At 41.9% G+C, this 22,791-nt stretch overlaps 2 protein-coding genes and 1 long non-coding RNA gene across 5 annotated transcripts in view; 1 reads left to right on the top strand and 2 right to left on the bottom strand.

Moving 5' to 3' along the window:
- Window positions 1–1,436: 1,436 nt before the first annotated feature.
- Window positions 1,437–6,339, bottom strand: LYRM2 (LYR motif containing 2). The gene is made up of 3 exons (XM_080666287.1): window positions 6,260–6,339; window positions 5,439–5,579; window positions 1,437–4,982 (listed from the first exon to the last, which is right to left on the bottom strand). The coding sequence occupies exons 1-3, from the start codon at window positions 6,302–6,304 to the stop codon at window positions 4,902–4,904; spliced, it is 267 nt and encodes an 88-aa protein (XP_080522413.1). The 5' UTR covers window positions 6,305–6,339; the 3' UTR covers window positions 1,437–4,901.
- LOC308247323 lies at window positions 6,113–13,385 on the top strand. Its single transcript, XR_013960489.1, has 4 exons — window positions 6,113–6,285; window positions 9,424–9,580; window positions 11,442–11,551; window positions 13,146–13,385. It is a non-coding gene; the product is annotated as an uncharacterized lncRNA (long non-coding RNA).
- MDN1 (midasin AAA ATPase 1) overlaps window positions 9,733–22,791 on the bottom strand; it is a 163,912-nt gene continuing 150,853 nt past the window's right edge. For all 3 annotated transcript variants that reach the window (XM_080666284.1, XM_080666285.1, XM_080666286.1), the window contains exons 93-102: window positions 21,634–21,804; window positions 19,859–20,016; window positions 17,375–17,464; window positions 16,421–16,536; window positions 15,635–15,809; window positions 14,483–14,556; window positions 14,267–14,381; window positions 13,491–13,554; window positions 11,860–12,002; window positions 9,733–11,154 (exon numbers count right to left, since the gene is read on the bottom strand). In XM_080666284.1, the coding sequence (XP_080522410.1) occupies window positions 10,966–11,154; window positions 11,860–12,002; window positions 13,491–13,554; window positions 14,267–14,381; window positions 14,483–14,556; window positions 15,635–15,809; window positions 16,421–16,536; window positions 17,375–17,464; window positions 19,859–20,016; window positions 21,634–21,804 (1,295 nt within the window). In that variant the 3' untranslated portion in view covers window positions 9,733–10,965. The remainder of the gene's footprint in view (window positions 11,155–11,859; window positions 12,003–13,490; window positions 13,555–14,266; window positions 14,382–14,482; window positions 14,557–15,634; window positions 15,810–16,420; window positions 16,537–17,374; window positions 17,465–19,858; window positions 20,017–21,633; window positions 21,805–22,791) is intronic.

Raw genomic sequence — 22,791 nt, 5'->3', positions numbered from 1 at the left:
TGAGCCAAAGAGAAAAGAATGACTTCTTGACATGGAAATACTCAGAAAAAACAAAGTATGTTTTTAGCCCCTTTGTGGGGTTTTTGCCTTCCACACTCACCGTTGTTTTTCTTAAAAGTGACAGTATGGATATAAACATTCCTCATACATGTAGACGAATGTCGGCGTTACCGAACCTGGGTAGGGAATTAATGTGATGCTCTCAAGCTTATTTTCATGCTCCTGAGCTTGTCTTGTTCCTCACCTGCTGTGTAGGTAGACAGTCTTCCCAGAGACGCTCTGGATTGCTACTTGTGGGGGTACGTCCTCTTCGAGTTCCTGGTGCAGAATCACAGCGCTAGATGGTAGCGCCAGATGGCACCTTCAGACCATAGCGTGCTTCGGTGGGAAGTATTTTGATTATGTACCTCCTGCCCACCAGGAGCAGGCAGCTTCTTTTGTGAGCTGGATATTTCCATCCAAGATGCAGTTAGGGACGAGACGAGGGAGGAATGAGAAAGGTCGAATGTACCTCGTCTGTAGAGTACACAGATCTTGTTTCTCAAAGGTGGGAAAACCTGCACTAGAGGCTGGGAGATGGAACAGGGCCATCCGCCTCCAAACGCAGGGATAGATGGCAGCCTCTCAAGACCAAAGTGGCTTTGATCGCACCTGCATTTGGTTCCTTATTGTCAGAAAACTCAGCTGTGGGTCCGATGTGGCTTTTCTTATTCTTACCTTGTGCTATCTACTAAAATGAGCAAATGCCACAATAGTACTTTTCCAAAGAAGCAGAACTATTAACTATTTATTTATAGCTGGTCATGTAGGTCATGTTTCAAGCTGAGGCTGGAACTTTCAGTAGCTGTGCGGAAAGTGATGTAAAATACATAGAAGTTATACAGTATTGCAATGTTGTTTTTTGTTGTTCTTAGTGCATTATTGCATTTGAGTATAGTAATATTTGTGATAGAATGAATATCAGTTCTAAGCTTACTTGACTTTGGGAGCCCAAAATAAAGGAGTGAACTTTTCATGTTACACCCTCTTTTTTCAGTCCAGCATTGACACTTGAGAGGTATGTTGTCTTCTCTTTAACATTTTTATCACCTTGAATTCGTGTTGTTTCCAGGCATTAGACTTGGCTCTCAACACTGTGGATACGAAATTCCTTATTTGAAACATGAAGGGGGGGATATTTAGTTTGGCCTACACTTTCATTTGTGTAGCTAACCAAATTTTATGGTTCCTGAAAGAGTGCCTTCACTCAACCACACGTCACCGTGCTTCCATAAAAGTGTAGTTTAAATACATCTGCTTTAGAGATCAGGTGAACTGCATGAAAAAATATTTTTAAAAAGCCTGTTGTAACATGGAAAGATTTCTCAGTGCAAACTTAAACAAATGTTTTATTTAAACTGTTGACCTTTTGGAAAATACTGAACAAAGAAGAAGGATAACATTACTTGTCATTTTATTCAGACAAAGATAACATTTCTTTTAACAAATTGTTCCTAAAAGCTAAATATAATTCATCTTGTGATATAAAAGCCAATCAATTAAGACTTAAAAGACAAGCCAGTTTTAAAAAGCTAATGGCCTTTTTAGAATACAATACATCTTATGAATAAGAAAAAACATTAAAAATGTATTTTGTTGTAATTTTAAAGGGAAATATGCTTTTTCTATATAGTAAGTCAAATATTATGACTATAAATGTGAATATATTAATTTAAATTAATAACACAGAAGCAAGACAGAGTACAGCAAAGCACTTTTTTAATACAAAATAGAGTGGGTAAAGTGATTCACTCTTCTCAGTAAACAAATAATTAACTTAATTCTAGTATAATTTCTCAGCTGCCTAACTCAAGGAAGGAAGTAGCTCAAGGTGATTTCTAGTTTGGCACCAAGTGACAATTTGCTTTTTATTCTCTTTGGGTCTTATTCTACATAATCCTAATTTTGTTTTCAAAGTAGATGTGAGCAGCTTCCTTTTGCTTTTATTTTACTAGCATTTTCCTTCATCAAAGAGAGATAATTAGGTAAGTATGGGTCTCTGCCTCTCAGCTCTCCTGTGTCTGATGGCATGACTACAGTAATACCTATACCAGGGAATACATTCTGCTGTCCTCAAACTTTAAAGTCCTGTGTCTCTGCAGGCACATTCATAGCATTGCCATGCCAAGAGTTTAACATTTCCAACCTGACAGCACACTTAAAAGGGGGCAGTGACACCAGGGCAGTCAATATGCTACCTAAGAAATAGCCTTAGCCACTTCTCATATGCTAGAAAGCTTTTGTATTAAACATTTTAAAATATAGATTTATTCTTCAAATACATAAACTGAACATTCAAACTTCTTAAAATTAAACTTTAGGAACAAGACTTGCACATTCAAACAAGAGTGTAGTTTACAGGGAACATACCCAGGAAGGTAACTTGTCTTTATCAGAATACTGATAAAGACAATGAATAAAACGTATTTCGCCAGCAGTTCTGTTCTGGCCAACATCTTTCTTAATGACCATCATTTCATATGTGAGGAGAAATTGCTAAATAAATCTTAGGCTAAACAACAAACTTGGCCTATAATTCAGAGGGAATATTCAAATCACATAAGTGAACTAATAAAATTAAACTGTTCTTTAGAAATGGAAGTAAAAGCTTGTCAGTTATAATAATCTTAGCTTCTGGAAGGTAAGAATTAAGTTTTGTGTTTTACCCATTTTAAAAAACAAACTAAAAGTTTGGTTTTCTTGAAGTCTTTGGTATTTGCATCTTGCAAATTCAAACCACAAATGCTCTTACATCTTCCATATACACCACTGCTAGGAAGAATAGCAAGTCACTGACTTCCTCACATCTTGAAAGGATGGTTTTTAGCTTTGAGATTGTAGGTTTTCTAGAGACAGCCTATACTTGAGTATGTATGTCAATCATGCAACTCAAAGAATATTTTTAACGTGTTCTCTGTTCAGAAACTGTTCACAAATGCTTTTTTCATCAGATGGCTTTGCAGTAGGTTGGCTAATGCACATCTTTATAAAATATAAAAATTGTCTCATGCAAGCATTTTGAATTAGTAGATTACCCTGTGGCAGAGTATTCAGAAATAGTTTGTCTTATGAGCTCTGAGGCTGTGGGGCATGGAGGGGTACTCTGGCTGTGCAGGTCACTGACATATGCCACCATCGGCTAGGCCTCTCCTCTGGCACAGTCCAATACTAAATACCATTTGTCATTCTGTGTAACTTTTTCGGTATCTTTCAGGAGCTGGTCAGATTCTTGGATTGATTTTTCAGATCTGTTCTGCAGATGAACAGAGGACTTCGGGCTGCGGGACTGCTAGTCCCAGCCTCTTACACAAACTCACTTTGGCTACATTAACTGTTACACACTTGGTCTCTTTCAAAAGTGTCCTCAAGTCCACAGCTTTCTCTGATGCATTCTCTCTAAGCTGTTTTTTCCCTGACACTGGAGAATCTACTTCACTGAAGATCCTCCCTAATGATTTATTGTGCTACTTCTACATGGGTGTTGTAATTGCATTAGTTTCATCCAGAAGTTGCCTCCTCTTTTGGTGTTCAAGGTGTTTATTAAGGTTCTCTTTCTCCTCTCTCTTCAACAAAGATCTAGATTCCCAGTGGTGATCTTTTTCAGTATCAGATCATGACACATCTGAAGAACATACCTCAACTACCCTGAGTGATAATACAGGAGGGTTTTTCAAGAAAGTTCCAGGTTATCTCCTAAGGTAAGTACACCCCAATCCTACTTATCATACTGTTTTTCAAAACAGCTTTATTGACTTATACAATGTTATAAGCCAATTATATTTTAATTTTTAAAAATAAAAAACAGCTTTATTGAGGTAGAATTCACATACAATACATATAAAATATACGTTTTAATGGATTTTAGTATATTCAGAGTTATGCAATAAAACCTAACTTTATAATATTTTCATCACCCCAAAAAGAAACCCCATATCCAGTTACTCTCCATTACATCCAAAGCCCTAGCAACCACTATCTACCTACCGCACACATTTCCTATAAACGGAATCATACAATATGTGATCTTTTGTGATTGGCCTCTTTTACTTAGTGTTTTCAAGGTTCATCCACGTGTAGCACGTATCATTTTGATTCATGGCATGATGTGGATGTTAAGTTCTTTTTCAGCTGCTCAGCTATACTTTTGATACTTTATTTCACTTCTTTTTATTGCCGAATGTTTTATTGCATAGATATACCACATTTTATTCACTCGTTTACCAGCTGGTGGGCATTTGGATTGTTTTTGGCTATTAGGAAGTAATGCTGCTATGAACATTTGTGTACAAGTGTTTTGTAGACATGTGTTTTTAGTTCTAGGTTGGTTGTAAACCTAGGAGTAAACCTGCTGAATCAAGTTTAACCTTTTGAGCAACTGACAGTCTGTTTTCCAAAGTAGCTGCTCTATTTTATGTTCCCACCAGCAGTATATGAGGGTTCTAATTTCTCCACATCTTCCCCATTAGTAGTTATTTCCCTTTTTGATTACAGCCATTCTAGTGCATGTGGTGGAAGTGTAGTATCTCATTATGGTTTTGATTTGCATTTCCCTGATGAATAATGGTGATGAGTATCTTTTTATGTGCTAATTGACCATTTCTTGTACTGGTTTTTGCTTCTTATAAAATCTGCTGACAAATCCAGAAACATTTTCAAAATGCAGGATATGTTTTTCAGTGCTAAGGCAATTGTTCCGATGCCGCTTTTCTTTGCCCTCTGTGACGTGCCATGCTCCATGTTCTGGTATTTTGCTGGAGTGTTGTACATACAAACAGTTTGACTTGACTTTGGGCTGCCTGTCATTGAGCCTAAGCTCAAAAAACACATGGAGACTTTGAAAATCTTTCAGGATAATGCTATAGTTAAGATTTTGCTAGAGCAAGTGTTCTTTCTAACTCCTTAAGCTGCATATTGCCTTGTGTAATCATCATCCGGATTGTAACCTGTAAGAGAAAGTGAGATCTGGTCACTGTTTTACCTGGTTAATCCAGGTGCAGCTGTATTATTGTATTTGTTCAAATTAAGAACCAATGCTGAGAATTCAAATTGCTGCATATTAGGGAAGCCAAAATCTAACAATCAGGAGTGCACGGTGTCTGACAGTCATACTTCCCAGACCCTCCTGCTGTAATATTTACAATATTTTCCTTTGTGTGTGTTGCGGGGAAGGGAGTGTTAAGAGAAAAGTCAGGTGATGCTAGTGTAGAATGTAGATACTTATAGTAAAGTTTGTAAAATTTTAAATAGTTAAGAAAGTGGAAAATCAGTAACATTAGAGCAATGATCAAGATACCTCATCTCAGTGACATTTATATTCCAAGATGTCTACCAAACGTTTTTAAAAATTGAACAAGACAAAAAAGGGCCCGGGGCTGTCGTTACTATGATCTTGTTCTTACCTCTTCAGTGGCACTTTTGTTTCTTTTGAATTCTTCCCTTGCCCAGTCCTTCAGGTATTTGCGATCAGAATCATTTGGAACTTGCCGAATGGCTCGCAAAATCCTTCTGTAGAGAAGGAGAACTTGCTGCCTTCTCAAGAACTGTGCAGGGGAGGAGAAATGGCCATTACAACTGCACAATTTACAGCCCAGAGGACTCCACTTAGCAAACCAAACTGTAACCAGATCACTTCTCTTTGGTCCTTAATTTTGAAAAGGACAAAGAAAAATCCTCTTTTATTTTTCTTTTAAGAAAACAAGTTTATTTGGGCTGATTGTTTGCTCTGTCAACCATAAGAGCCTGAGAGCTGACTATTGGGCAGAAAAAGGGCTCCAAGACATAGAAACTGTAACCACAACAACAGCGCTTTTTCTAAATTCCCACAGTTGGTGAAAATCCCCTGGTAACCTCATTTGCTCTTTCCGCAGATCAGTATAACAGAGCAGTTTCGGACGCATCAGGGCTCCAGGACTCCAGGAGATCAAGGGCCTGCCCTGCCTTTTCTGTCCCACAAGACTGGTTTCTGCCTGCACGCCCCCCTCTCCTGCCCTCCCCAGGCCCCGCTCCCCTCTCCTGCCCTCCCCAGGCCCCGCCCCCCTTCCAGCCACACCTCACGGGGAGCCCCGCCCCCTCCGGCCCAGGCCCGTCAGAGAGTGCGCGCGGGGTCACCGGCCCCAGTTGCTCCCCAGATGCACCCCGTAGGTTGGATGCAGGGAGAGACGGAGAATTGAGCTTAGACCTGGGGAAGCTGTCCTAGAAGGCCCGTGAGAATAGCTGGTACCTGCTTTAGCGTTAGTGTCGCTGGAGGTAAGCGGGAAGTAGCCATGTCCTCCACGCAGCGGGTTGGTTGGGGCCACGGTGCGCAGGAGCGGAAGTGGAGGGAAGGACGAGGGGGCGGGGCGAGTTCGGTTTCCTGGGAGACGCCTGCAGCTGGGGAATCAGCTTGTAGCCTTGGCAGTTGTCTTATAGCCTAAGTCTCATGGGTAAAATGGGATGGCAGTTTCTGTCATAGAGTGTTGAGAATGAAGTGAGTGGAAAGGCATTTAGCACAGTTACTGACACATGGTTATGAGTTTCATTAAATGGAAGTTCAGTTTTTTGGAGGTGAGAGGGAAAATTATTCTGGTGTACTTTTGAACTTTTTGAATGTGTATAATTAGGAGTGCTGTAAGCTTAAATGTTAATTTATTTTAAAATTCGTGCCCTCTTCCTTCTTTTTTCATTCTCATCCTGCCCTTTTTAATTGCAAACATTTTCCTGGCAGGTGGTAGTCTTCACGATCCCCGTTAGTTACCAGGCTTTCAATGGCTGCCCCATTGCAGCTTTAAGAACTTTGTATCACTAATAACAAGGAAATGCACATCCTGTCTTCATCTCCTCATAATTATTTTGTCCTCCCCACAACACACACACAAGCATTTAGGTTACATTACTATAAGGGTGTTAGTGAATCTTTGCTGTATTTCTTTTCTAAATAGGGTTGTTCCAAATTAAAATACAACCAAACAGGATTATTCAATGATTTGTTTACTTTATGAACATTTACAAAAATGTTCAATTACCTGTTGCCTCACTTTTTGGAATCTTTGGTGCTTCCTTTTCCAAATTGTGTTCTGGCTGCTAAACCTCCCGTCTGTGAAGTGAGATGATAGCATCTCCCTCAGAGCCCTTGTGTGTGTAATGCACTGAGAACAGGGTGTGGCACATGTAGGCACTCTAATGGTGAGTTTTTTAACATTACCAGGCTTACCACATGACCACTTTTTCAAAATTTGTGTACTAATTAGCAATTTATTGATTTTTTTTCTTTTAAATATTAGTGAAGTTTGCCCAGCCAGTGTGGCTCAGTGGTCGAGCTATGAACCAGGAGGTTGATTCCTGGTCAAGGCACATGCCTGGGTTGTGGGCTCCATCCCCAGTGTGGGGTGTGCAGGAGGCAGCTGATCAATGATTCTCTCATCATTGATGTTTCTATCTTTCTCTCCTCTCCCTTCCTCTCTGAAATCAATAAAAATACACTTAATTGTTAGTGAAGTTAAATATCCCTGACCACGTCGTTACATTTATTTTTTGAATTGTCATGATTTTGGTTCATTAATGCTGATTAAGACTTTTTAAATATGTAATTAAGTAATTTATTTTTTTAATATATTTTATTGATTTTTTTACAGAGAGGAAGGGAGAGGGATAGAGAGTTAGAAACATCGATCAGCTGCCTTCTGCACACCCCCTACTGGGGATGTGCCCGCAACCAAGGGACATGCCCTTGACCAGAATCGAACCTGGGACCCTTCAGTCCGCAGGCTGATGCTCTATCCACTGAGCCAAACCAGTTAGGGCTTATTTTTTAATTTAAATTACTGTTTAAAGTAAGGACTTTTATTCTCATTTTATGTGGGCTTTTTTGTTCCTTTTTTTAATTGTGGTCCTTTATGTAGCTTTAAGTCTCTATGCAATATTTGAGGCTTTTCAATTTTTAAATTTTCATTGTTAATGTTTAAAATATTTACTTCATCTAGAATTTATTTTGATTCATGGCATGATGTGGATGTTAAGTTCTTTTTCAGCTGCTCAGCTATACTTTTGATACCATTTAATAGTTTATTCCTCTTCCTGGACTTTGTGATGCCTATATGGCAAATTCTCTTAGGATTTGAATAATCTATTCAGGATTATTTCACCTGGGACTAGTTTTTAATTTTTGTTGTGTTGTCTATTATCTGGCAAGAAGACTCCCCTGTAGTTTCTTGCCCAAATCTTAATCTTCTGTACAATCTTCAGAAGTATTTTGTATCATCTCCCTCCAGATCACCTTAGGATTTTTATTAGTTTTGACAGTGTTCAACCTATCCTTCCTATATAATAAAAGGCTAATATGCAAATTGTCCCCTCGACTGGGAGTTTGATCAGGGGGCGGGGCCAGCTGGCTAACCACCTGCGACCCCTCCCCACAGCCAAACCCTCATACCCCAATCGGGGCGGGCCAGCCGGACCCCACCCATGCATGAATTCGTGCACCGGACTTCTAGTAAATTAATAAATGTGTAAGAACAGATATTTTTACCCCATTTCTTCTTCCCATCCAGACATTCATTTATGTTAGGCACTGGTAATGCTGTCATGAGCCTTATATGCTCCCTATCCTCAGCCCCACACTTTGGGCAGGAAGACATGTAAGTCTAATGAAGTGTTACAGATGTCAAGATTTATAATATGGGGGCTCATTCTTCCTGGAGGGCTTATCAGAGCTGTGTGTTTGTCAGAAAGGAAAGTAGGTAAGAGAATTCCAGAAAAGAATGTGTGGAACACAGGCAGATTCTAGGATCCCTGCGGTTTGCTGTGATAGATGGAATAGTGGTGGGGATGCAGGGAGAACAAGGCAGCAGAGTCAGGGCACCCTAATAATAAATGTCCTCTTCACAGCGGGGACCTCTGGAGGAACTTTTGAAAGATCTCCTTGGATGTTGTGAGTAGGATGAAGTTAAGCTAGCAAAGTGATTACTTTAGGATACTATTTAATACACCTGGCTACAGATTTAAAAGAATTCCCGCTACAGTGTCGTCAGAGGAGACAGGATAAGTAAATAAGGCAGATGTAAAGACCGAGTAGCAGGTGAGTGTGAGAGGAAGCGTGTCCTTGGAACCTTCTAAGTGACGCGTGCTTTGTACCCTGGGCCAGGTCTGCCTGACCCCCATCCCCAATCCCTAATAGGTCTCCTGTGACTGCTCCCATGCTTCCTAACCCCTTCCCCATCACAGAACAAGTTGAAAAAGGGCACTCTTGGGTAGCTGCTTACTGGAATGCCTACTGTCCCAGACCCAATGAGCTGCTCCAGGGCTGAGGGAGTCACTATCTTAGCAAACCAGCTGGGAAGTTCCTATCAATTAAAGGTAGAGACGATAGACTACCGCATCACTGTCATAATGTCATTTTTTCCCTACCAGATCCAATCCTACCCCATAAACAGCTTTGGACATGAAATCTGAGTGGAAGAGATGTGTCATTTTGGAACAGAATCTTTATGAGCCATTGTTTCCACCAACTCGCCATTTCCCCATCACCACGAGGCCCACAACTCGCCTGCCGTGGACATGGAAACAAGTAAGAAATAAACCCGACTGTACGAAAAGCCACTGATGTTGTGGGGTCATGTCAGTCTAAGGTAGTGACAGCTGACTGGTCCAGCAGATAAGACCATTCCCTTTGTACTTCTCTGTTGTATTCCATTAAGAATGGTCACCAATTACATCACCACTGGTATATTTTTTTTAATAGTTTTCAGAATATAAGCTGCATAGCTTTTTTGAATAAAAAATAAATGATATAACATCAGGTACATGCTTTGGGACTCTTGGTTAAACAAACAACAAGCAATCTGTGTCTTTGTTGACCACCTCAAAAAGAGTGGCAAACTTCACAGTGTAACTTGATAACAGACATGGAGATAGACGATTACATCATGGCATGTTGTCTACAAAACAACATTCTGACGGTCAGAACGTAAGTAGAACAGTTTCAAGTATTCAAGCACTGCTTTCTGGCCAAGTAAAAACCGCTTAAAAACTGTTGATGTATTTTGACTGGGGAAAAAAAATAGATGTAGCTGCTTAGTTCTTCTGGATACAGCATATCTTTTCCAGAATAAAACTGGCTCAGTCCAGCTTGAAAGCAGTGTGAGCAATGATTCTTCCCCTTAACTGATAAGAAAAAAAAGGAACTAAAGAAATAAATTACTACAACAGCAGGGACTATGGCACTGAGAGAAGGAAATACACAAGGGGATAATCATCTTTCCATCATTGCATAGTCTCCCGAAGCAGCAAATGTGAAGGACACTGAAAAGCCACTTCATTTTTACACAGCCCAAGGATCAGCTCCGCTTACTGGAGCCCGAGGATGGCTGGTGGCTTTATGAGCACACATACAACCAGCCTCTTCCCCCGAAGAGAAGGTGGTTCTTTTCACGGGAAGCACAGTAAGAAAACATACTCAGCCTCTGAGGTCTGCAGCTGTCTCAGCCACTTGACAGCTTCTGGGTCCACACTATGGGCTTGGCAAAGCCAAGCCTTAGAGTGGGGTCAAAAGCACAGCTCCCATCAGGCCTTTAGCCAAAGGACTGGCACAGCCCCGGGCTCCTGGCAGCATCTCCTCAAAGCAGGTGTCCAGGGTCCCTTCGAGGGAAAGCAGACAGCTGGGCCCGGCCTCATCTCAGGCCACAGCTTCCAAGATGGGCTGGCAGGGCAGTCTCTCAGGTACGAGACCAGATGCCTGCTGCTCCTTCGCTGCCCCACATCTGTTATAAGAACCCAAGTTTTATCTGAAATCATGTCAAAATGTACACTGCAATAAATTTTTATAAATCAGACCTAAGATAAAATATAACAGAGCTGCAAATTCAGAAACTGTGTCCAGAAAGGAGCACCTGGGCAAGAAGTAGCTCTTGACCGTGGTTTAAAGTCTCAACTTTGGACTATGTTCTTGCTGGTCTACAGGTGGTCAGAGGCTGTCACTAACTCAAACCACTGCCTGAGAGCATCGCTGAGCGTCTCGGGGAGTGCGTTCACGTTGCGAAGAATTATGTAGAAGGGGAATGGGAACTCCTCCATGTACGATCGGATTTCAGGCAGCTCTCCGGGTCCTTTAAATATTGGCACTTTAATGTCCAAGATAGAATCCTGTCAACAGAAGACATTTTGAAATAAATCAGTGTCCTTGGCTAGCTCTTCCAGGCTCTCTCTCACCAACGTTTTTTAGGTCTCCCGGGTGTAATTCCTGCCTATGAGAGTAGCTTTCATTACTAAGTAAAACAAAATTTTCAGAACTCATTGAGGAGGAAGGTCTTTCTGAGCGCCCCTTCTAGAACAGGCACTGAAAGGGGGATAAGAAAACCCAATTTCCCTGTGACGGTGTGTCCCATTCTCAACTTGGATTATTCACATTAGATCTTCAACTTGCTATTTAGGCCTTAACCTGACCTGCAGAGACCATGCTTCCCTGGAACAGAACTGCCCTGTGGACGGACATCTTTCACTTGGCTACTGATCTTCCTGTTCGGAGGAGGGCACTGCCAAGGTACGGGTAACTGGAAAGGGTCCACTGTCAAAAGCTGGCATAGGTAGTTAAGGGGTGCTCTCTGGCTTTCCTACTCATCACCTATAATCAGTGATTCTGTCCTTCACTAAAGTGGGAATAATCCCCATCTCACTGGGTTATTGCAGAGTTAAATGAGAAAAGTTATAAATGTCTAGAGCAGGGCCTGACGGAACACTGTGTTAGGAATTCTGAGTGTGAAGGTGCAACCCAGGCCATATTTCAGATGGAACAGGCTGAAGAACACCTCCACATTATCCCCAGAAAAGTGGCTTTTCGTAGTCGCTCACCCGGGAACTGGGATTATCCAACACAACAAAAATGACGAAGATGTTTGCATTCCGGGCAGCCTGGACTGCCGCCAGGACTCTGTCTTTGCCCTCGAGGAAGAGGCCACGCCCATCAGAGACCACCAGAAGGAGCTGTGCAGTGTCTGCAGTAGAACACAATGGAAATCCATCTTTAACAATAACTCAAAACTACCTAAAGTAAGAAAAATTAGTATAGGCTTTCTCTGTACTATTGACATCAAACAGCTCTGGAACTGGTGCATTCTGGGCATAAGTAAAAGGGACCTCTAATGAGATGTTACTTCAGATGCCTGCGTCAGGGACGGCATACGTACAAAGCTTCTGGGAATAAAACAGTTTCCCAGCAGTGTTTCAGGGGATTGTCACATTTAGATCAACTTCACTGGAGAATCCTATATAATAAAAGAGTAATATGCAAATTGACCGTCACTCCAACACACACGATGGCCAGCAGGGGAGGACAGTTGGGAGGGACCAGGCCTGCAAGGGAGGGCAGTTGGGCCGGCAGGGGAGTAGTTAGGCGTTGATCAGGCTGGCAGGCAGAAGCAGTTAGGGGCAAGCGGTTAGGAGCCATTAGTCCTGGATTGTGAGAGGGCAGTCAGGCATCCCTTGAGGGGTCCCAGATTGGAGACGGTGCAGGCTGGGGTGAGGAACTAGTTAAAACATAAAATTGCAGTACTGAGGAGGACATTTAGAAGAAAGTGTCTGTCAAAAACCTGGACCTGTCTCTTTAAAATTTTTGCTGATTTCTCTATTTTTTCCCTTTAAAAACTCAGAGGGAGCCATTAAAAAATAAATGGTGAATTAAAATGTTTAAAAATATTTAGTGTATAATGTTATCAGCTAAAGATTATAGTGTCTGAGGGTGGGCTATCTTTCTCTGTCAAAGACATTTACCAAGTCTTGAGATGTATGAAAAAGACTTGCTTCCAACAGGAAGTTTTCCATGATACTATCATAACTGAGAGATTTCTGTAAAGAACTGGTGTGTTTCAAGGCCCAAATCAATCATGGCTGGATTAGCTGGTTTCTGAATTATGTCCTCCTCTGCTTTCTTGTTAAGTATGAATATTCTGTAATATTTTATAACTTGCTCCTTTCATAACTCTCAACCCAATCTATCAAATAAGTATATACTAGTTAATTAGTGTCTAATTCCTTCATTATAAGCCTCCTGGGTATGGGTTTAATAAAAATTTCTAAATAAAGGAGTAAAAAAATTCCAGAATGGCTAACACCTCTCCTGTTTCTTGCTTTCCCTGTAGAGCATCCACATTAAAAGATGGTGATGGCGCCAAAACCGGTTTGGCTCAGTGGATAGAGCGTCAGCCTGCGGACTGAAAGGTCCCAGGTTCGATTCCGGTCAAGAGCATGTAACTTGGTTGCGGGCACATCCCCAATAGGAGGTGTGCAAGAGGCAGCTGATCGATGTTTCTCTCTCATCGATGTTTCTAACTCTCTATCCCTCTTCCTTCCTCTCTGTAAAAAATCAATAAAATATATATTAAAAAAAAAAAAAAGATGGTGATGGGTGCAGTGAGATGAAGCAGGCAACTTGCAAATACAACAGAAAACCATTTTGTCAACAAAGGTAAGAGAATGCAGCTCACCTGGACTGACGTTCTGTGAGAGCTGCTGAGCAGCTGCAAACATGTTGGCTACCGACTCTAGAAACTGAAACAGACAATTAGGAAACTAAACTCTCTTCCCATTCTCAGAGAGCTTAAAGTTATAACCATCTCAGATCTACAGGCAACCAAACTTTCCTTTCAGCCACCTGTAGTCAAGGACCACTGCTTGGTATTCACCCTTGAGATATGGCATACACCCCACTAGTGTTCTACATGACACCCCAAAGGAAAAGAAATACCTTTACTGGGGGATAAGAAGTGAATTAACTCCCCAAACGAACAAAACAGCTGTCTTTAAAGAAAACAAAATGTCCACATGGGAATTACTGTCCCATGCTGTTTTGAGAACCTGTCATCATGAGCAAGTCATGTGGCTCTATTTTACATCATTTCTTCTCTAAGCTAACTGGGGGAGAGAGATTGGCCTTGACCCTGATAAGGGTACTGGGAGATGGTTTATTTTTCAAAAATGTTCCAAACCTCTCAGAAAACCTCTCAGAAAAATAAGGAGCCAGAAAATCAAAGATACAAAGTCAAAAATGACCTGAGAAACTGAGAAAAAAGAGGTTACACCATGTTAATAATGGGCGCCAGGAAGTTTCTATCCCAGCAGGACACAGGCTGGGGTTTACGACTGTTCTGTACTATAAATTCTGCCTGTCCTTATACCACACTGGGAGGAAGGTGTTCTAAAAATCATGCCTCCACTAAATGAGAAGAAAGCTGTGCAGAGACATTTGATGTCATAAGCATACCTGAGCAATCTTGGTTTTCTTTTGTTGGAATTTGCAGAGCCGTAGAATCTGGGACCCCGAGTAATCACTGAACTGTTCGTGGAATGGGTGTAATAGCTTTACGGACTCTCCAAAACTTGGGGGGAAAGCCAAATAAAATGAAGATTATTTTTTGTCATGTGAACAAAATAACCATAGAAGACTAGTTTTCCCAGAGTGATTAAAAGGCACTCTTACCTGCACACCGCAATCTGACCCACTTCCAGAAGGGTTAGAGCATTTCCAATCACAGCCAAAGATTCAAATGCAAGCTGTGAAATACAGTTAAGGGTTTGAAGGAATCAGAATATCAACCTTTTTTATACCAAGATTCTTAACAGAAGACTTTTTTTGTATAGCCCATTAATATGGCTATTCACAACCAAGCCAGAAGCTTGGTGTCCTTGGGCCCTGGCTAATACCACAAATGCTGAAACCCATAATCCATTACACTGGTAGGAAAGGTCTGCTCTAGACATCATTCCACAAAAGTGATCTTGATATATTTGGTCCATAAATTTTAAAAACTTACTTTTTGGTGACATAAAAAGTAATTTTTTAAAAAACCAATTCTAATTATGCATATATGACTTGCATAGTTTTAAATTTAAATTCATATATAAAGATGTTGATTATGATGATACTTACGGCAACTAACATCTACTAAATACCTATCAAGTGCTAGACATTAAACCAAGTTTTCTATATCTGTTATTTAATTTAGTTTTCCTAACAACTCTGATGAATTGCCCAAAGTCACATAGTAGTAGAGAGTCACGTGGTAGTGGGGAGCTGAACCCAGGTTCAGAGGTTAAACTTTTTCCAGCGGAGCCTACGTGTACATTTTAGGTTGCTCGTTGGCTCGTGTTGTGTAACAGCAAAAAACAGCACTCTTCAGTGTGCATATTACTTACTGTATCGTTAAGTAATTCTATTCAGGCTCCTAAGCCTTGTTAGTACTGATAGAACTCTAACCCTAGATAATTTCAGACTTAATAGAAAGGTGTGATGAATACATTTTTTAAAAAAGATACTATGTTGTGCATGGTTTAAAGAATGGCAGTACACTGCATTTTGTGGAAAATACACATTGTCAGATTTACTTATTCTGCAGCTAGACAAAGCATAGCAAGGCTATAAAACAATTTTGAAAGCATATAACAGTAAGGCACCAAAATATCTGAGACATCTTGAAATTGCCCTTTTGAACTCTTTAAATTTTAGGTCTTCTCAAACATGGTATTTGCATTCTCAGGAAAGAAAGACTAACTGGTGTTTCCTCCAGGTCATATCTAAAGCATTTGATGTCCCAGGGCACAGGGTTTGATTTAGGTAACTTCTCTTTCTTACCTGTTTGGTATGGTTGTCTACCATGCTAGAAGAGTCATCGATAGCCAAACAAATCTGATACTGGCGTTTACTGGGCTTGGTCCTTCGGAGCCAAATCTTGTCTTTTCGGAATTGGCTAGCAATGTATGGGATGACCTTCCGCATGTTCAATCGCTTCCCAGTTCGATAGTCTCCTCTATTAAATTTACCCAAATGGGACAAAGATTAAAAATTGCTCATCCCTTGAAAACTTTAAAAATACCTTATCCCCAGCTATACAAAATAACCAGTAACCTGGCACAACCAAGTGTTACTGCAATGGAGGTTTAAGGGCCAGGATCTCCTTGATCAGCAGCCAGAAAAACTGGCTAGGTATGTGGCACACAATAATAATTAGATCCAAAAAAACTTAAGAGACATTTTTTTAAGTTAAAAAAATGTTTGCATTGAATATTAAATCTTGGATTCTCTTTTCTGTTCTACAGCTATAATCTTGGACCCATCTTTGAAAAGATCTAGGTGAGTAACATGCAGCAAGCGAGTAACCACATGTAGCAGCAATATGGGCAGCACGCACAAAGGCTCAGCAATTTCCCATAAGTTACTCATGAATCAAAGGAACTGCGTTCGTGCCAAACTTCACCGAATCTTGTGGTAGACAACAGACGAAGGAACACCATGCTGGTGCCTGTGCAGCAGAAATGGCAATCTGAAGCCAGTAAGTGGTTTAAGTGCTGAGCTCAATGGAAAAGGCGATACTGCCATCATTTCAGGTCTCTTCAAGTGTCCCTGATGGAGACGACTTACTTCAGCTTGGCTGCCTGGGTGGGCTCTAATATGAGACGAAGCTGTTCACACAGCTGTTGTGAAAGAGGTGCAGTTAAGATCAGGTAGCTATGCCACATTTCAGCTGCAGCCTTTTCCTGTGACAACAGCAAGAACATGTAAGTTACACCTTGACAATGTCAGAGCTAACCAGTCATTACAAGGTGAAGGTTTGACACTAAGAAGCACTTCAAAGTTTTTCTTAGCTACTATCTACTTTACTTGATTAAAAATGTCTCTCTTTCCACAAAAACCACAATTCACAGTTCAAACTGTAAAATATTGAAATACATGACCAAATCAATGCCTTCTTCACATCACCTACAGAGTATAACCTGTACCCTTCAATGTGGAGAGGGAGCTGTGAATGGGTAATTTTGGTGCCAACAGATCCAGCCCCTTAATCGTGGGCTCTCAGGGTCATGTTTTAAGTGCAAATCTCAACACATTAAACAGTGTGCTTATTTCCTGGAAACAAAGCTCCACGTTTCGTTTTTGGTTTTTTTGCCAACATGTGGTGGGGATGATGATGAGACATAAAATCAAATAAAATATGTATATATACAGTAAATTCAGAATGCAAAGAAATTAAAAATGAAACTTCTGGTTGATCTACACTTCGGTATTACACCACCTGCTAATGCTCCAGGTGGCCTATTCTGAGAATGATATAGTATCCTTTGGCCCCGTTTTCAACCACTGTGACAACCATTACAGAGTAAGCAACAGAAGTCAAAAAAATTAATCGCATCATTTCTGTTTTAATTCAACTAAAGATCTAGTGGCAAAGCAGGCAAGGGACAGACTTGGGCTTTAGGATTATCATTATACTTCATGTACTCAGTCCCTTTTACAAAGGTTCTGGAGCTAAGGATCTATTAAGTTTCTGTATCTTAACAAAAGTCAAGATATTGTATGAAAAGGCCAGTGACTTACTTCTTCTGGGTTTCCAGGTTCATGTAGCTGCCACCTTTCCAGCTGTCTCTCCAGCTCCTGTCTTAGCTCATCAACATCTTTTAAAAAGGGCTAAGAAGAAGAAAAACCACAAATGAGAGGCAGCCCAGGTAGGAATCACAAACTCAGTCAGGCCTTCTTCCCTGCAGTATGAATCCAAGTGCATACCCCTGAGACATAACACACAAGCAATTTTTTTTTTAATATCTTTCTATTGATTTCAGAGAGGAAGGGAGAGTTAGAAGAAACATCAATGATGAGAGAGAATCATTGATCGACTGCCTCCCGCACGCCCCACACTGGGGATCGAGCCTGCAAGCTGGGCACGTGCCCTTGACTGGAATCGAACCCAGGACCCTTCAGTCCACAGGCCGACACTGTATGCACTGAGCCAAACCAGCCAGGGCAACACACAAGCAAATTTAATGGCACAGTAAGGAGATGCCAGGCAACATGCCAGACAACAATCCTTCTGCTTCCCATTTGTTGAGACAAGATGGATAAAGGAAATGTTAACTTTTTTTTTTTAATATATTTTATTGATTTTTTACAGAGAGGAAGAGAGAGAGTTAGAAACATCTATGAGAGAGAAACATCGATCAGCTGCCTCCTGCACATCCCCAGCTGGGGATGTGCCCGCAACCAAGGTACATGCCCTTGACCAGAATCGAACCTGGGACCTCTCAGTCCGCAGGCCAACACTCTATCCACTGAGCCAAACCAGTCAGGCGGAAATGTTAACTTTTATAAACTGATCCCAGCAAAACAAAACCAAATGCCCAAGAAGACATCAATAATGAAATTATTTGATTAATCTAGACTGCCATTAAATCAAACAATTAGGGAAAGCAATTTGGTTACTCTGTTCTTCCTAAATGCAGGCATTAAGTCAAAGATTCCTGTTACTTAACCAACACAAACTGTTAACCCTCCTGCAGGCTCCTTACACAGGATGTTGGATGTGAAAAGAGATGTGACAGCTGGAGGCCCAAGGACCAGATCCACCATCACCCCAGGTCAGGGCACAGACCACCTGCTGTGACCCTGGGACTAACAGAACAGTGTTTTATCTGCTTAGAGAGCACTTGTCATACCAACAGTGACCCTAAGAAATTTGGTAAGGATATGATACCCCAAAAGAAACAGATCTTCCATAAAGTTCTAAAGACAATGATTGAAAAGGAATTTATAATTACACTAGAGGCCCGGTGCACAAAATTCGTGCACGGGGCGGGGGGGGCGGGGTTAAGGTCTAAACGGGTAATCGGACATCCTTCTCACAATCCAGGACTGCTGGCTCCCAACTGCTCACCTGCTTGCCTTCCTGATTGCCCCTAACTGCTTCTGCCTGCCAGCCTGATCACCCCCTAACCACTCCCCTGCCAGCCTGATTGATGCCTAACTGCCCTCCCCTGCAGGCCTGGTCACCCCTAACTGCCCTCCCCTGCAGACCCAGTCACCCCCAACTTCCCTCCTCTGCCAGCCGGGTCAACCCTAACTGCCCTCCCCAGCAGACTTGACCACCCACAACTGCCCTCCCTTGCAGGCCTGGTCCCTCCCAACTGCACTCCCCTGCTGGCCTGATAGCCCACAACTGCCCTCCCTGCTGGACATTTTGTGGTAGCCATCTTGTGTCCACAAGGGGGCAGGATCTTTGACCACATGGGGGCAGCCATCTTGGGTGTTGGAGTGATGGTCAATCTGCATATTACTCTTTTATAGATAGGATAGAGGCCTGGTGCATGGGTGGGGGCCAGCAGGTTTGCCCTGAAGGGTGTCCCGGATAAGGGTGGGGGTTCCCTTGGGGCGTGGGGCAGCCTGGGCGAGGGGCCTGTGGTGGTTTGCAGGCCAGCCACGCCCCCTGGCGACCCAAGCGGAGGCCCTGGTATCTGGGGTTTATTTATCTTCTACAATTGAAACTTTGTAGCTTGGAGTGAAGCCAAGCCTTCTGCTCGCTCTGTGGCTGCAGCCATTTATTTGGGGGGGATTTATGTATCTTCTATAATTGAAACTTTGTAGCCTTAAGCGGAGGCCAAAGCAGGCCAGGGCTACAGAAGCTTGGCTTCCTCCATCGCCATGGGCAACCCTCGCCTCCTGCTCTCTCCAGCTCCGTCCGTGGCTGCCGCCATTTCTGTTGGGATTTATCTTCTATAATTGAAACTTTGTAGCATTGAGTGGAGGCCTGGGCCGGCAAGGGCAGGCAGAAAGCTTGGCTTCCTCCATTGCCAGGGAAACACAAGCCTCCCTCCTGCTCTCTGTGGCTGCAGCCATCTTGTTTGGGTTTATTTGCATATTCCCTCCAGATTGGCTGGTGGGCGTGGCTGGTGGGTGTAGCAAGAGTGATGGTTAATTTGCATATTACTCTTTTATTAGATAGGATTTTGTCAACTTAGTAAAGTAGTGACTTCTGAAAGATTTTTTTCCCCACCCTAATCACCCCACCCCCACTTGTGAAAGTTTTAGTACCTGGAAAATCGTGTCCACAAGGAACTGATGGGCCGTATGAATGGTTGAATCTCGGCTCCTCTCAGGTTTCTCATTCTCTGCCTCCTTGTGGGATCTGTCTGTCCTGGGGTCTTGGCCTTCCTCTGTTTTAAAAGTTTTGGTCTCCATCTCATCAACGCCTATTTTCATAAAAAGACATAGTTTTACTTACCATACATATTAACATAAAGACTGAGCCTTCATGGTTGTCTTTCAACCCTAACAATTAGACTTCACTCATTCACTCCCCAGCACATCTCCACTTATTGGTTCCACGTGTTCTTTCACTCTGTAACGGTCATTACCAATTCTTATTCCCCTAACTTCTCCTTCTCCCCACCCTGATATTGAAGGCAGCTGTTCTGGGGAGGTGGAAATAGGGGAGATGATAGTTCACATTGACAAGCCCTGAAAAACTGTGTGATTCTTTAAACTGTGTGCATGTAGAGCTTTGATAAAAATAAAAACTAAAATAAATCATAGTTCCATTTTATAGATGAAGAAACTGAGGCTAATAATAATAATAATTAGCCTCAACTGGTGAAGTAAGATGCAAAGTCTAGATTTGAATCAGTGCGAGTCTGATCACAGAGCTGTGCCTTCCCACCGTCATATAATGGCCAGTCAATCAATAGTACCAACACCCCTGAGAGGGCAGGAAGGAAGAAGAAAATGTTTTTTAATTTGGCAAGTTCTTTTGAATTTGCATTTGTTCCATTACTGACAGTTAATTTTTACACTGCTGATAGTATTGTATTTCTTGGTATTTTTAAAAAAATATATATTTCTATTGATTTCAGAGAGAAAGGGAGAGATGCAAACATCAATGATGAGAGAGAATCACTGATTGGCTGCCTTCTGAATGCAACCCCTGGGGATCGAGCCCACAACCTGTTATGTGCCCTTGACCGGAATTGAACCTGGGACCCTTCAGTCCGCAGGCTAGCGCTCTATCCACTGAGCCAAGCCAGCTAGGGCTTGGTATGTTTTTTAAATATATTTTTTATTTCAAAGAGGAGGGGAGAGAGAAATAGAAACATCAATGATCAGAGAGAATCATTGATTGGCTGCCTCCTGCACACCCCACACTGGGGATCAAGCCCGCAACCTGGGCATGTGCCCTTGACCGGAATCAAACCTGGGACCCTTCAGTCCGCAGGTTGACACTTTATCCACTGAGCCAAACTGGCTAGGGCTGATGGTTATTTTTTACTGTGTTGAATATATTTTAAAAGATAAAGTCCTTATAAGAGCCACTGGTCAACTATGAAATTGAACTGTATGTAAGGAGGTTTGTTACTTTCTCACATGTATTGTCCCCATTCTATATTTATAGCATTTTTATTGTGTATTTTCATATAATAGAAAACATTTCTCTAATAGCCAATTGTGACAAGAAGATATATTCTTGACTAAGTGCTCTATTCTGTTCTGCATGTTTTAAAAAGATGGATGGGATTCTGTCTGAAAGGCAAGTTTCAGTGGTCTCCTTGAAAGAGTGTCTTGCAAAACCACTCTTCCACCTTTCCACTATGAAACATGATACAGTGACATTATTATAGACCAGTGGTCGGCAAACTGTGGCTCGCGAGTTGCCGCTCTGTTGACTGAGTTTGCCGACCACTGTTATAGACCAACAAATGTCTAAGCTGGGGTTTAGGACATGGAAGTAAAAGACCAGACTAGAATACAGTGCAAGAGAAGCAACTTCTCTAAGTCAGAGAGCTTAGGAGGGGTCTGTTTTCTGTAAGACTCACTGGAGCCTGCTGTGGTCCCCGGCTTGACCTCCTCTGGCTTCAGCGGCTCAGTGTCTACTGCTTTGAGCTCCTCCTGCTCCTCCACGTCCATGAGGATGTCCTCTCTTTCCTCCTCCTCCTGCTCCTTGCTGGAGTCTTTTGCAGATTGTTGCTGCTCCATGCTGGCTACATCTGTTAAAAAAAAGTGCGCGCACACATAGAAAGCCTAAGTCTTTGCAGAACAAAATAATCATGAGTGGGTGTGGTTTCTGTCATTAATGCTGGTTCTGCCACTGATCGGCTGTGTGCCTTAGACACAGTGCTGGACTTGTTTGTGCCCAAGATGTCCTACTGACCTAATTATGTAACTCCTATTCTCCCCCTCCCACCTTCTCAAGCATATCCTGTAACTACACATGTGACCACAGAAGTAGGATGTTTAGCTGGGTTTCTAGTGCTATGACAAGAGACTGAACCAGAATAAACAGGCTGGATACATGGCACATGATTCAGAGCAGCTAATGGCATCATCCTCCATTACTAAGTTATGGTAACACTTAGCATAGAAACACGAACATGGGAATCCCTGCATCCCGATCTTGGACAAATTCTTAAACTTCTTTAGCCTCAGTGTTCTCATCTACAAACTGGAGATATCCCCACTCACGAGATGGCTAGAGGAATCCATGACCATGCGGCAAAGGCTCAGAACAGTATCTGGCACAGAGTAAAAGCTCAATACATGGTAGCTGTGATCATTATGTTTTATTTTCCTAAGGAGTAGGGACAGAAGAGGAGAAAAGTAATCTATTGCAGAGGAATTGCTTCTGTACTAGCCTCATTGGTAGATATTATCAATAGTATTTCACTTATTATGAATAAAACCGTGGAAAGTCACCAAGAACTAGAGAGACTGACAAATGATTACTCCCTTTTCATGTAAAGAAAAAACACACATTTCAAGTTTATGGCTTCTGCCATTGCAGGGAGCAGCCTCAAGGTGATTATGAAGAAATCTCCAGGACTCAAAGCCCGGTATCAGTGCTGGGTTTGGATACAGCCAATAGTTATCAAGAGTATTTTAAAAACTTACACTAGACCCAGAAACACTGAGCATATGCACTTGGCTACAGATACTTTTAAACAAAAAACAATTGGTATTTCTGCACAGTTATTAGA

The sequence above is a fragment of the Plecotus auritus genome, assembly GCF_963455305.1.
Source record: "Plecotus auritus genome assembly, chromosome: 4".
Taxonomy (NCBI): domain Eukaryota; kingdom Metazoa; phylum Chordata; class Mammalia; order Chiroptera; family Vespertilionidae; genus Plecotus; species Plecotus auritus.
This window is presented reverse-complemented; position numbering and strand designations above follow the sequence as displayed.